At 39.7% G+C, this 15,929-nt stretch overlaps 1 protein-coding gene across 3 annotated transcripts in view; it reads right to left on the bottom strand.

Moving 5' to 3' along the window:
* Positions 1–15,363, bottom strand: part of TMEM260 (transmembrane protein 260) — a 413,639-nt gene extending 398,276 nt beyond the window's left edge. The window contains exon 1 of one of the 3 annotated variants that reach the window (XM_069207434.1): positions 15,296–15,363. Coding sequence is in view for 1 of the 3 variants with exons in the window: in XM_069207432.1 (XP_069063533.1) it covers positions 14,799–15,093 (295 nt within the window). In the remaining 2 variants the exon portion in view is untranslated. Of the gene's footprint in view, positions 1–14,798; positions 15,131–15,295 lie in introns of those variants that run through there. The other 2 variants (XM_069207432.1, XM_069207433.1) reach the window with 2 other exon arrangements.
* Between the last annotated feature and the right edge of the window lie 566 nt (positions 15,364–15,929).

Below are 15,929 nucleotides of genomic sequence, written 5' to 3'. Positions count from 1 at the left end.
AAGCCCAACATGACCCCTTATAACTCTCTACACGGTATTGATGACATATTCCAAAGCACATGACATGCACGTAAACCCTGTATACTTGTTTGAAAACACTTTTTGGCTAAATCTCTTTCTCTCTCTCTCTCTCTCTCTCTCTCTCTCTGCATCTCTTGGCAAAAGCATTTTTATAGATGAATTTTGGCCCAGTGAATAATAAAACATCAGAATGTACTGCCCTTACTGGAATAAAGCACAGATAATCATACTATGAAGTTCATAGTTCAAAGCATATTTGGAGGGAGTTCTTTGGTAGATCATGAATACTAAACACCTGTCTTTAGTAAGCTTTTTAAATCTGACCGTATTTGTTTTTGTATTTACAACATATTTTTTGTATTTCGAAAGCAACAAGGAGGTCCAGTGTTCGTTTTAATATTTTATAAGCTGCTTACACATTTCTGAGAATTTTAGGTAGCATTCAAAAACAGTCTGATTCATTCAATAGCTTCCCTACATTTTTTCTGAAACTGGAATTTGTCCTCAACTACAGCTATTATATTTGTATACCTGTCACATGAGAGCACTAAACCAAGGGGAAACTATTCTTGTTCTATATTTATGTATGAGGGCATGCAGTTGACAACATCAAATGATGCTGCGACATTCAGATGATGAAACGATGGAAAGACAGATTTATCCTTTTTATTAGATGATAAAAGCAATTTTCACAGTTAGCATTTGTAGTACTACCCTGAGAAGAAAAATCAACTAATTTACTCCTAGCACTTCTTTGTTCAGTTCAATGAAGATCTAGGAACTGATTACGTGAGGCAGGTTTACTTTTATTTACTTTGCCTATTGAGTGTCTCAAATCCCCATGGCTCTCTTGGCACTGTAGAAGTCAACTTTGTTCTAACAAAAATAAATAGAGTGTGTACAACTATGTTTTGACAGGATGTCTGAACTGTAAAAGATTTGGTTATAAACAGGTTTTTAGTTTGGAGTTTCAAAGCTTTGCTGTAACTCCTGAAGACGTTTGGTCTCCTTTCGCTCTTTTCTCTACAAGGTTGCAAATAAGTATGCAAAACTTGATGAGTGAAACTTGGTGTGGAGTGGTAATTCTTGGAAAAAGTTAAATACAAGAGTTAAAGTGCACTGTTATCTGACTAAAGCCAATTTTAATGTTATGCTTTCAGACAGATTTAACACATGACAGTTTTTTTTTTTTTTACTATCATGACCAATATTTTAATGTCCTAGCCGTTACAAAAATGTAAGGAAATCACCTAAAGTCGGTATTTGTTTTCCTCTCATTAGTACATATTTAAAATAGAAAATATGAACAAAAAGTACATAAAAAATTATAGAGCTGCCAAAATGATCTAGGACTAATAGTTAAAGTCAATAAAGGTAGCAAACTATTGTTAAAAATGAATATGGTCGGTTTTATATAAAGTCTTATTTAAGAATCAAGTCTGGGCCTTTACAAAACTTTAAAACTTGAGCAAACGGCTGGCATTTGTCTTTGGGAAATGAGGTAACCATAGCTGAAATTGTTAGGAAGCAGAAGCTGGCTATACAAGAACACTTCAATTTCCGTAATGAACAGCCAACAACATTCTGTAGAAGCTGCAGCTTACAATTGTTTTTAATCCCCAAATACATAGTGTTGCAGGATTCCCAGTGATACGAAACAAATGTATTCACGAAGATAACATTATGAGAGAAAATCATGTAAATGTTTTAAATGCTGGTACCTGATAATGGCACAACTATATTGATTTGTGGGGGTTAGGGCTGGTTCTGAATCAATTTTGAATGCCAGATTCTATACCACTTTTGGCTGTGGTCGGGACACTATGAATTCTAGAGGCAAAAAATTATATACAGACATGGGTGAGTTCTTAATGGTAAAGAGTATTTTGCATTACTTACATTTAGTTTTGGGTGGTTAAGAAAAATCCAGCTCTTTGGTAGTGTCGAAAATGTAGGTGTTTCTATGTTCAAATTTACTTTTAGCAACAGGTGTTGACCCATATACATAAATAGGTCAAACCCAAATTGCAGAATTAAATGCACATATGCAATTGCATACAAAGGGTGATATCATTGAGCTTTTGCAGCACCGTCTCACTTCACTAAACAGGAAGATGACCTACACAGAGGCAAAGAAACATGCAAGGTATAGCTGACAAAGAAATCCTTGAGACGGTCCAGCATTACGCCACATATTCCTGAAGCCTGCATGCAGTTGATTAGTTGGAATGATTTATGGTATTAAAAGCCAAGGACCAGACAAACCACAGCAGGACCACAGATCTGCCTTTGATAAAAACGGTAATTAAATTATCCAGTTCTGAGACAATGACTACTGGTACTTCATTCAGGACGCAACCCTGCAAGTTTCAACTTGTGACGTATGCTTCTTTTTTTTTCTTCTTTTTTTTAAACTCATAAGGTTGTTTTTTTTTTTGGCAGCTACTAATCAAGGAAAGACAAATTCACACTCACACAAAGTAAAATGAAAGCACTGCTTAGAGTAGCAAGTCAAAAGTAAGATCCTTTAACGTCCTCAGCGACTTGATCACAATACCCTATCAAATGACAAAGAGAACACCTTGCTACAAGACTCCCTAGCACAAGCCCCTTTCTAGAGTGAGCCTCATTCACACATAACCACAGGTAGGCATGTTTCCTAAAATGTAACCTCTGTTTAGTTTAAAAAAAGGCTGATAACCAATGACTCAAAACATTTGCATTAACAGTTGAGAGCCAGACAGAATCCGTCAGATGAAGACGCAAATATTGAGAACAAGCAGTATGCACTTTAGCTAGGAAGTTATTGTCTTTTCAAAAGATTATAAAGTTTAGAAGCACAAATAATCATTTTTGAGACTAAATGGGGATGTTGCCATTCTTCACAGTTAACGAATGCTGTAAAAAAATAGACAATCCCATAACTGACAAACTCAGAGGTAGGCAAATAAAATTTTCATAAATGGAACTAAAAATGGAACAAAGTAACCATCAGCATAAAGTTGATTTACCGTATATATTCCTCTGTTCATGAAGAATTCCCAGGAAAACGTTTTATCATTATGTCTAATCATCGCCCCATACATCATAAAGAAGATTCTAGAAATAACGATTTCTCACAAAAAAAAAAAAAAAAAAAAAAATCGAACTCCAACTTCTACAGGGAGGAAATCTTGCATGTGCAGCTTTTGCCCCGAGGTGGGAGCCATGATTCCGTGCTCTTTGACACATGACCATCATTCGACTAGTTGGCTATTCACAGATTGCTTTGAAATATTTCTTCCCGGACACAACTACCCCAAGAACAATGGTGATCTGTCGAAACAGGAATAGTAAATGGAGGATTCCACCCAGGTGGGACAGCGAGCTTTTAGTGAAGTTATTCCCCTGTGGAATGAGTGACCAGCTTGCATCTAGGGTAACTGCCAGATTGGGGAAACAAAAGAAAATTGTGGAGGAACGAGATAGCATGGGGAATAAATGGAATTGAGGCAGTATTGTCCAAGATATGTAAAACTATATTAATTATCTGCAGGCAATGCTGATGTATTCATTTTTGTACATGTGTTATCAGATAGTCCTTCCTTGCATGCAGACAATTACCTTTCTAGTTGGGTACTACTATGTTAATCTGTGTATCAATAACATGCATTTTGTGGTTATTGTTAAAAAAGATCCTTGCCACTGGTGCCATAAACCAATCAGAGTCTAGAAAACACACTCTTGTTAGACCCTTTGGGAAATGTTGGTGGCGATAGATATGCTAATGAAGCATGTTAAGAAAGGAAGCAAGCAAGCAAAAAGAATTGGTCTTCTAATTCTGCCAGATGAGTTATGGCCTCTGGCAATTTTGTGGTTAACTGTGGCAAACATATGTTGAGAACTCACATACAGAACCAACAAAGGCCTAGTTGTGCGTCTCTTCTGTAACTCCATGGGTGAGGAGGGTTTTATTTTTTGTAGCTTAATTCTGACAACAGAGAGGTCTAGTGGGTGTTCCTCCTCGATCTGGTCCCAAAATTGGTGGGTTAGGTCACTAGTCACCAAACTGCCTCGCGTCTATAGTGCGCAACTTGGGCATCATTTTTCAAGGTAAGCTTTATTGTTTATCCTAAATTGCCAAGGATATCTTCTCCTGCTTCTTTCATTTCAGACTTCTAAAACAAATACTATCTTACATTTCTATAAGTTAATTGGCTTTTTTGCAACTGTTGCTTTGTAATTTTTCTTTCTTCTTATTCGTGACTTTTAAGTATATTTTATACTAATTTAATCAGCATTGCTCCTCTTGCTTCATTGTTCTGTTCCTTGATTTTAGATGTTAATTTTCTTGATTCTACAATTTTGTTTTATTATATGCATGGGTGTTGTGTTATAACCTACCTGTGCTTCTATGTACATTTGGTGTGGAATCTTTCCTATTCCATGGTGCGATCCTGCTGCTGGAGTCTTGAGAATGTCACAGGAGCCAGGATTTTAAAGTTGGGCAGTTAACTGTGAAGATACACTGGCTGAAGACTGGTGGTTTTTATATTGCTCATTTAAAATGTTTAAATATTCAATCTTCTCACCTGCAACTGAAGTCTCCTGTGTTGGTTTATGAGTAGTAACAAATTTATTCTGGTGTGTTTTTACTCAGGCGTGCAGCATGATGTAAAATAGTTCATGATGGAGGTTGCCTTGAATCAGTTTAATAGAAGTGATTCAAATTTGTGATTAACTACAACACAATCCTGACTTTGTCTGAGTTTTCAGTTTTGGAACTGCATATTTGGAAGGGGGCTCTCTTAGTTGGTGAAGAACACGTTTGAGCCTCAGCAACAAATGCACAGGCAATAAAGACGGCAATGGAAAACTGACATACTCCATCACTTTTACAGAGCTTTTGTCTAGCATTTATGGTAATGTGCCATCTGACAAAGGGTTTGCAATGTTCTTAGCCATCAATGCTTCTAATTCTGATGGTTCAGACATGTAAAAGTTCAATATGTAGACAATGTTAAAGAAGGGTGTCTGCCTTCACACGGACATGCTTCAGCACCAAAACGTTGCTGTCCAACGTAGTCTTTGTAAAGATTACGCTGCCTGAAATAGAGAAAATGTTGAGAGCATGGATAAAACCAAGAAACAAGGTGAAAGGTTCAGGATATGGGGAACAATTAGATTAAGGATGTCCGGCTGTGTAGGAAGGAGGGTAAATCATTGAAGAACTTAATTAGTATTTTGCCTATATACTCAGGTCACCCAGTAGAAATAAGCTTTGAGATGGCCAGCAAGAGTCAGACCAGGTCTGGAAAGTCTGTAAAAAGGCTCCAGGCCACTCTCTGAGAAGTGATCAAAAATGCACAGATGAACAAGTTTGCCATGACAATGAAGCATTTGACATGCAGGCCCTCCAAGGACTGGCACCTCATGTGACTTGGCACAAATGGTAAGCCACAGTCACTTTTCTATCCTCCTGCACTAGTTTGCAGAGCAAAAGGATGTTTCAGCAGATAAGACAATATTGGATAACATACAGATAAAAATCTACTAGCCAGGATTCTGTGATGGAAAGGCGCAAGCGACTCAAGTAAACAATATTTTCATGGAAGTTCAAAGGCGACTTGAAGACTGCTTGTCTGAAATTATTAGTAAATGTATGGGTCACAGGCACAAAAGGAATTAAGTCACCAAGTGATAAGCAACAGCTGTCTCTACTGAAAGAAGTTTGAGGTGAGGTTTGCCCATGGAGTGGAAAAGGTTGGCTTCCGTGCCTTCATAGTTATCAATGTGGCAGAATAAGCCTTGAAGCTTATGTGGTTGGGGAGCGAGTGGAGGACAATGGATGGGGGTGACAACAGATGGTGGGTGGGCCAGGCTGTTAGGAAGTCGGTGTTTAGATGAGATGTAGGAGGAAAACAGTCAGATCTGAACTAGGCATCAAAGATCGACTGCAGGAATGTCAAATGAAGCACAGAAACCATGAGAATGTCAATTCTGGCAAGAGACTTTCCCAGAAGAATGCGGCTGCAAAGGGATGGTGACTGTGGTCTAGGGGCAGGCAGCCCAACAAGGAGCCCAAGATGATTGAAGAATCTTTTCAAAGTCTTTAAGATGCTAAGTGTTCCCTGGGAAATATTTTTTTTCACTGGTGTACAGATATGCTATCAGCCTGAGGTTGCAGCCTAGCTTTACTGCAAAGAATGGGAGAGGGCCTTTGAAAATGGAAATGGGCTTTTCAGTACCTCAGTAAAAGACTACAAGTCTGGGGTGAGACAGAGGCAATCAGTTTTGAGGTCTCCCTCCCGAGGATACTGACTGGAAAAGTAGGAGAAATACTTCTGAATTTGAGCAAGGATGCAATAAAACATTTTTGCACATTCCCTTCATTACTTGGATTATGGAGTAGTTGATGAAGCACACTCCCTCTGATTTTACTAACCTGTTTGTCTGCAGAATGGTGGTTGTCGTTGTGGTGGATGGGAAGAGTCTAATTCAGGCAGGTTGAATTACAAAGCTTTTGCAGGGATAAACACTTGAGGGATCAGGTTAAAGAGCCAACGGTATAGCCTGAAAGTCAAAGGTTGTGCCTACTGTGTCAACAGATGTCTGGTGCTGTGTATGGAAGAGGCAGAGTGGAGTTTCTAACATTCTGCTGTGGGGTGTGGGAGGGTGAAGAGATGGGAAATTATGGCTCAGCATGTAACCTTATTAGGGATGCACCTCAGCTAGTTATCTAGCATATCTAGGATAGGAGAAAGTAGGTTCATGATCATGAATGCTTCAACATAGCCTGGAAAAGAAGGACGTAGTAATGGCCATGTAGACCCACCTTCATAAGACACTTAAACATCGGTTCACTCAAGGACACTGAACCACCACTGGTTTGGATACAAGATGCTTGGTTTGTGGTTCTTTATGCAAGCAAAGCATCTACTTCCATTTAGGGTGCAATTCCAGTCAACTTTGTAGGGATGAACATGAAGATCGTGTACTAGTTTGCATGTTTTGTGACGATCTAGATACATTAAGCTAAGATGCCCAGGGCTCCTATTGTACTCCTTTACAGATTTACTGTCCTAGATACAGCTAACCAAAGGCCTAAACTTGAGCAAACAGCAATGGTTGCCTCTAAAGTGACCTATGTAAAATATGGATTTCACAGTAGGTGAGAACAAAGTTGAGTGAGTGCAGTACATGAATGGTTTCTAGAGGACAAGAGTTAATGCTGAGAAACAGGCAAAGCAAAGACCTCTTCCACCCAGCGGGCAGGTAGCCTTGATCAAAATACGCTTTCTGTGCTTTTCTCTGTAATTAATGTGAAAAATAATGGTTATTTTAGGTGAGGCCTACTGGTCGCAAGGAGATCGTAGTAATAAAGTTCACAGGCAAATCGTTGTGGGGTGTGCAGTGAACAGATGAGCAAGATTTGGTTGGGGGGGGGAAGTGGATGAAACTGTAGTGTAGCCATTTTAGTTAGAGCCTCATGCACGTTATTTTAACATACTAGGCCTGCCGCTGTGCACTTTAACCTAGATATATTTTAGTCGGCTTTGCTTTATAAGTGTTATAATAGCCACTTTTACGGTCTTGTTTTATTTCTTTCTGTCTAACTGTTTTCACCTAGGCCAGCACTCTGTTCTCAAACAAGACATTCTTGCTCTCTCTGTGCTTTTTCCAAGGCTGCAGTAAGATAGGTTGCCGGTGAACGTGGTACAAGTTTAGTCTCTGACATTCATAGAAAACACAAATCCTTACTTAGGGACATTTTCTCACAACATCAGCTGTTTTACTATAAAAACACTTCCTTGTCCCTTACATGTTAGAGGGAGATTCCAGCCAGAGAACCACGACTGTATGCTCATTGACGAATGCTTCGCAACAGTTGCTTATGCAGACTTCAGGCCTTTGCTCAGGTATGGGGGATGATATCTTCCCAGGAGAACCTGAAGGGCAGAATTAAAGCTTAACACGCTGTGCTCTATCATAGCCTAGGTAGGAATTAGTCTGTTGACTCTAAGGACATTATGGTAGCATTATTTTTATGTTTTACTCTCCTTGTCACAATTTTTATCTTGTCATGCTGTATCGTCCTGGTTATTGCAGTCCACGCTTTGCTATCTAAGATGCAGTTGCTTTATCAAAGCATATAAATATATACTGCCTCTGTTTATCATTCTGTATGTGAGACTAATGTAACTGAGAGAAATGGATAAGACCCGAGTGATCACAGCATCCCTGAGAAACCAGTTATGTCATGCGCTCGGCTGCCCAATCATCCGTGCCCTTAGGTAGAGAAGAGGCACTGCTAGTTAGCCAGAGCAGAACCCGGATTGGAGCGACAGGTGTCACCTGTATTGGGTCAGACTCAGTCTCCTGCACCGCAGGCGATTCTGCCACTCGAAATCCAGAAGTCTCATTAGAATGATGAGAGCCTACGCGACCAAACAGTTGTGATCATAGTCTGGAAAGATGCAGGGACGATGGGTGGCTGCAAATGAAGGGCAAGACCTTTCAGTCAGGTGAGTTAGCAACAGTATTTCAATGCCAGGCTAGTGGAATGTTCAGGTCAAGTAGTTAGGATGGGTAACATATTTGGAGAAATGCAGCTGGTATTGGTGTTTCACTTCTGGGACCACAACTCTGGGACATAGTACCAAACACAATAGGTAAGGTTTGTTGTTAGGCGCTGGTCTTGTCTTATGGCTGTCTGCAAAGAAGTGAACATGATAATGTTAGCCAAGATTAAAGAAACTCCTCACAGAGAATCCTATCATTCAGTCATTGTGGATAAAACATTTTAAAACTCTATCCATTTTCTACCCCTAACATCTTGTGAAAAGGAAAACAGTTAGAATGGCAGAAAGAACAACACTGAAAGACTATGTACAGTGCTTCTTAGAGAAGAACCGGATCACACAGTCTTTCGGGAAAGAGCGAGGCAGCAGTACAGGCAAAGTGAAAAACATTTTGAGGTGACATTAGGTCACTTCAACTTAAATACTACAGAAAGTGCTTTTGCCAGCCGATTTGAACCATTGGTTTGTTTGAATCAACAGTTTTCAGCCATTGCTTTGATAATTTATCAATCTCATCTTGGATCTGCCCAGAGGAGTTTGTATATTCACTGACAAACCAAAGATTAATGTAATGTTATAGTTAGGAAAATATGTCAGTGACAACAGTAATGTTTTGAACCCCCCAAAAAAAACACACTACAGAAATTCACGTTTCCGGTGGTTAACCCTCCTCGAGCGCAGCGACCAAGTACTGAAAACATGTGAGGCTCGCTATTTCCCATCAGATTTGTGGACTACTTTTTATATTTTGTTCACAGAGCAATCTCGCTTGATAGAAGTCGAGCGTTTTGCATAACACCGACCCTGTTACACAGTTAATTACACTTTTGCCGGTTACGTAGATAATTTCACTTTTGCCAATAGGTTTCATTACGAGTGAACTGTAGCTGTTTTTTTCTTTCAATGTGGAAAGAAAAATCCGGTTGGGAGTTTACAACTGCTAATAGCTGTAACTCAGAGAAATGCGAGACCCTAGTGCATTGCAAATGCTTGTTTCTCATGTTGCTGGCAGCCAATTAGAGAGCTTGCTGAGCAAGAAGGCCCAAGGGAAATAAAAAGCTCCCTGAGCAAATCAAAGCATATATTTTTTAAATTGGGTTTGAGAGTCCTTCAACCCATCCGTCCAGATATACAAATGTGTGTGAACATTAATTTCTCACAAAAAGCACAATCTTCGGACCAGGATCTAGCTTCCTGCCAAATTTGATGTAATTCCGTTCAACGCTTTTTGTGGTAGCGGTTCTTAAAGAAGCCTACAGAAAATGCATGGAGATTTTGCGACACCCCTTCACCACCAAATCCCACCACCCCCCGCTTGACAGATCACTGCAAAAACTTCCATGCACAGACTAGGCAAATAAGTGCACGCACGAACACACTCACCACTAGGTAGTTATAGTTGGGACCATGTTTCCAAAGAAAAGGCGTTTTTTGACTTGCCTATATCTTTGGCATGGTTTGACGAATCCTCACAAAATTTTGCATACAAAGTGTGCTGGTGATTTTTATTGGGCATAGAAACTTTTGGGGTGATCCGTCAAGAGGTTTGGAGGAAAAAAAAAAAAGGGGGGGTGGTCAAAAAGGTTGTGTTTCCCATGTTAATTCCTGTAAGACCTTTAGACACTGCCACAGCTCAAACCACTAGACGGAATTACACCAAATTTGGTAGAAAGCTAGATTTCGGTAAGCATATTATGTTTTTGATTATTTGGTGTAAATCTGTTCAGTATTTTTGAGAAATGAAAGGGAAAACGTGTATATCTCTGGCCGTCCAATTTTCACAATGATTGTGGCGAATTTGCAGATGCGTGGGACAACAAGAATGATGTGATTAGCTGGCTGCAACCTGACTAGAAAGTTGTGTCTGCCATTTTTATGTTATGGGAGAGGGTCCCCGGAGCAGAAAATAAAAATGATAAGTGGTATAAAGGGTCAGGGTGGAGATACCCTGACCCCAGCTGTGTGATACAGGGGTATTTTAGGGTCAAATTATAGGTTTAAAATGAATTTGCTTCACCAGAAGCAATATTTGCGAATATCCAAGGACATTCGAGAATATGTATAAAACAAAATTTGTTTAAAAAAAAAAAAAAAAAACATTCACAGACTCATTTATACACTAATTCACTCATACATGCACTCAGAGACTCATGCACCCACTCAGACACCCCAGACACTCACGCACCCACTCACAGATCCACTGACAAAGACAGGCCCTGGGGCCAACCCCCGATGCACATGGCCAAAGGCTGTGTGCAGTTGGGTGGTTATAAGGGTTTTGCTGCACGGCTTGGCTGCAGGGCCTGGCCACAGGCCATGCATTGTGGCCAAACCCAGATGCACACAACCAAAGGCTATGTGTGCTGGTAACTGGATTAACTCAAAGTAATTAAAATTACTTTATGTTAAAAAAAGCCATTGAAAAAAAAACAAAGGTTCCATTGATGTTATCGAAAGGTTCTGAGTTTAAGCGTATAAAACCATAGACATTCAGCAGGTATAGAGCTCTTTAAAGTAACTATAACACATGCCCGAAGGGAACTATAAGTTGCACCTTCGCCATGCACAGTTATTTATGCCACATATTATATCATTGATGATATCAACTATCCCATCTTTCATATTATCACCGCAACTTTTTCAATAAAATTATTGATCAGACAACTTTGGATGGCGAGCGCGCAAGTTATAGTTACCTTAGGGCGTGAGTTATAGTGACTTGAAAGAAATCTAACTATAACTGCTGAATTTCTATGGTTTTGTACGAGTAAATTCAAAACCTAACTATAACGTCCCTGTAGCCTTTGTTTTTTTTCCAGTGAGATATATATATATATATAAATAAAATAAAATAGGAGACATTGTGTAGTTCTAGTTAGGAACTAATTACCATGGTAAATGAATGTTTGGGTTTCCTAATAACTTTTGCGCTGTTTGAAAACCTTAAACAAACTTTAAAAAAAAAAAAAAAAAAATCATCCACCTCAGCTCCTAATTGGATAGTTTTAGGGTCATTCGTGAAGTGGAGGCCAAAAAGGGAGGACACCAAACCGCAATTTCCTCATGTATTTTCCAAGCTATCTGAAACCTTATTATGGCCATCTTATTGTTTGTCCCTTTGCAGGTCAGGACAGCCAGACACCAAGATGGTCACACTAAAGTCTTCCAATATCAACAAAACCTGTAATGTTGCAAGACTTTGGGTGGCTACCTTAGGTTCAGGGCATCTAATATCCCACAATGCTTGTTTAATATCATCAGTATTGATCCTTCATTTATGCCAACAACAAAAAACTTTTTGGTGAGTACAGAAGAGAAACAGCCAGAGCTCCATTCCTCACATCTGGGTGATCATGCTACAGTCTATCTGTTTGTTTTCTTTTCAATAGTAACAAGCTGTGCCCCATCTACACACAAGTACAATCTTTAACAAATCTTTTACAAGCCTCAAACCTTTCAAGTTACTTTGTATTAAAGGAAAATAATTATTGTATCTAGGTGTTCAAACGTAAAACGTTATGTGACTGATAAGTTTACAACATGTTTCTTAGCACATCACTTCACTTCCCTTTCTATAAGATAATAGCACGCATCACAGCACTCTTCCTGTCACTTATTATACACCTGGTTATTATTGTGTGTCTTGGAAGAGTTAACCATCAAGCAAAACACAGCAGTACGCAGGTTCAGCAAACACTGCAGCAGACGGTTAGAATGTAAAACGGATTATTTTTAAAGGTGTCTGAACATCAACCTTTCGGATAGTAGGCCCTGCACGCAATGATTTTGATATATTTAGTCTTATACTCTCTTTGTTTCATTTATTTCAAACACTGCAATTACTGTGAACCGTGAGCTTTGCCTGAAAAGTGTACAAACTAAATTGTGAGGCAGTTGGTTGAACTTTTGATATTATCTACGTATAACTTGTTTGAGGAATAAATATATATATATATATATATATATATATATATATATATATATATATATATATATATATATATTGTAACTGGTCTCAGTTAGATTGTGCTCTTTGGGAGACACACTCCACACGCAGCTTAAAAACTCTATGAGAAACAGATGACCCAGTTATTCTGTTTAAAATAATATCTGACAGTTAAAAGGCAATCCCTATCCCTTTGAAATGTTGCGTTAAAAAGATATGAGGAAATCATCTGCTTTATTTATAAAGATTTGGCTTCAAACAAGTACTTGCAAAGCTAATAAGTCTCGCCCATGCAAGAGCCAGCGGTTCTGCCGATATGTTTTAGTCATACTTTACAGCAGTAAAGCTGCTGTGCAGTATAACATGTCATAGCAGTTTTGTTTCTTATGGTGAAAGGTAGGTGTACAACAGAGAACAAAGAAGGGAGGGTGGGAGGCGAAAGAAAGAAAGAAAGAAAGAAAGAAAGAAAGAAAGAAAGAAAGAAAGAAAAAAAACAGCACTGGCCAAGCTATAGGGCCTTTTTGTTATGATGGGTAGGAGGGGTTAAAAACAACGCCGACACCAGGGGAGGCGGAGGTGATATGAAGAGTAAAGAGAAATATTACCTCAATAACAGCGCAAGCAGTGGGAGGACACTAAGCACATTGAAGCAATCAGTATGTGGTCCACACTCCACACAAACAAAGGGAAAATGAAGCTGGCACGCACTGGCTAATTAGAAGGCAGCAAATAGGAGTGGTAATGAAGGCAATGAATGGTAAGCAACGGGCAGGCTCCAAGCCCCTTGTTGTATACAATATCTCTTACAGGCGAGAGCACATGCAGCATCGCTGGAAAGACCTAAAGAAATTGGGCCCATTTTAGAGGACATGCCTTCGCATTTGCAATTGTCCTTCGTAATAATGTTCTTTGTACTTTTGATGCACTTTGATTGTCCAATTTTCTATCAACACTACAGGTTTTGTATCACTGGTACTTTAGATAATCTTTCTTTGAGGATACATTTCATTTTTTTTGTCGCATTTAGATGTGTTTGCTGTATAACAGTAAGAAGTTACACTACTTCAGATTGAAGAACAAAAAAGGTACTCGCTATAATAATGCTTGCACGCAGTAACACATTGAGACGATATCTATTGGCTTTGCCAATTCTTGCCTCCGTTTCCAGATCACAAAGCCTTAGTTCTCAACTCACCCTCCTTTGCGTGCCACGCCTGCTAGTCTACTTTTTTACCCACCTAGCTGCTGTGTGCCGCAGACATGCTGCAATTCTGACGTTCTTACAATGGAGCTCTGAATGAACTGCCTGGCGACAGGCTGCATTGCAGTCTAGAGATGAGCGCAGCACAGTGAAGGCATTTTAACAAAGCAATGTCACTGCGAATTTTTTTTTTTTTAAACTAACTCAAAGAATTAGCAACTATAAGTTAACAGAAAACTGCGCTGACCAGTCACACTTAAGAAAATGACATCAAATTTGAAGTGATGCTGTAAACAGAGGGCTTAAAGGGTGAGCAGTAAGACAAAATGTTTAACTTTTGTGTTACAGATTCAGGAATATCCTGCTTACATTAACTGAGAACACGATAGCGACCACATCCTGAAACATCCTCACCAAAACTGTTGAGCAATGTTTATAGGCGTGTAAACCATAACACGAGATTTCTTCTCCTTCTGTAGAAGGTTAAACGGTCGAGTGATTATAGTTTGCACAGATTCTTGCTATGGGAAAACTAGAGCCTGCCAGCTAGGAAAAATGATGACACGGAATAAAAAATGGCATTAAAAGTAAATAAGAAACAGCGCAGGTTCTGGTGCAACCTAGCATACACGGGAACGTTAATTACACGTTTGGGCCGGTGTTTAAACATACAGTCGAGAGGAAATGCTCCGTGTATGCTAACCACTTCAGCTGCCGTCAACGCATTTGAATAGTTTCCAGTTCTAGGCGTGTAACGTTCAGATCGTTGCTCTCACTTTTTTTAAGAAGCCCAGTGGAAACAACATCCAAAATGCAGTACAGTGACACAAATTGCACTGGACTAGAAACTAGCTCCACGCAGCGTTCCCAACATTAAATTTAAGTAGGAAACTTCCTTTTTGCAGAAATTACTATATTTTAGTAGACTGCTTATAAATTTCCTCATCCCCAGTACAGGCTAATGAGAAATTAAAGTCGACCCTCCATGATTTTTTGTAATTCGCCCTATTGTATGACTGTTCCTAAATGTTAGCATGTACACTCACAGTGACATAATTGAGATATTTACCGGAATCTCCACCTGGCACCGAGGGATGCAGCGTTTTCACGTAAGTAGCTGAAACAAAAGTGAAAACAAGCAGACTGAGTAGAAGACCGGGGGAAAGCCAGACCGGATAGTCTTGTTGGTGTCGGACTTCATTGCCGCCGTCCGGCGGGCTATTGCCCTTTCCCTGAATTCGGTGCGACTTGCGTGCACTACTTCTTGAAGCCATGAGTAACCACTCATCTGTTGCTGCGAGACAGCCCACAACCTGTGCTGCCACTGTCAGTAATACCATATTGTGGGCGGAGCTGTGTCCCATGAGCGGCCATGACAGAGTTTGGCGGAACTCAGCAAGCTTCAATTGGTATAGCGTTGTCCCTGCATTTCAACAACTATTTTTGCATGTATTACGAATATGCCCGTTTGTTTTAAATATATGTATTTCTAATGCCAGTTACACCGGTCTTACATCTCATTCAGTAATACCGGAAGTCAGTCAAAATTAGTTGGCCTGTACTTACAATAAAAAAGGGACACCGTCCATGCGCGAGTTTTCCGTTTCTATGGTGAAGCGTGAGCACGTTTGCGTGGGGGACGCGGTGGGGAATCACTCTATTGTCGAGTCAACCAAACGTGCGATAGATAAGATGTAGCTCGGCCAATGACAAAATGTGTTTCAGGTGATGGTTGTTTCTATTGTCTCTTTCTGGGGTGTGCAACGCTATTGTCAGAGTCGAACGAATGGAACTTGTTAGCGCTATATTGAACAAAAGCAGCACAAATAAGATCGGCTCTTGTGGTTGTGTGAAAAACGTGGCTAGGTTGCTAACATGGGGCAATTTAGGCGCTCTCTGTGCGTCAGATAGTGTGACACTTCTATTAAGCTAACTAATACCGATTGGGGACACTGAGGAGAGGAATCGGGCATAGATGGACTGGGTGTTGACATTGAGGTCGCAGAGCGGTGTAACTTATCAAGCAAAAAGGGAGTTGCAGATCCTGTAGGCTCTTAGTACAGATACACAGAGAAAGGCATATGAGTTGTTGACACAGTGTGCTAATTAGAAATTGTTAATGAATGTTTATGTGTTTTGATTAACAAAAAGTTTGTAGAGAAAATAATGTGCACGTTTGAAAATGTGCCCACAGAAATTG

This window comes from Pleurodeles waltl, chromosome 9 (assembly GCF_031143425.1).
Source record: "Pleurodeles waltl isolate 20211129_DDA chromosome 9, aPleWal1.hap1.20221129, whole genome shotgun sequence".
Taxonomy (NCBI): Eukaryota; Metazoa; Chordata; class Amphibia; order Caudata; family Salamandridae; genus Pleurodeles; species Pleurodeles waltl.
The sequence above is the reverse complement of the archived record's forward strand: the minus strand, read 5'-3'. Positions and strand labels throughout refer to the sequence as shown.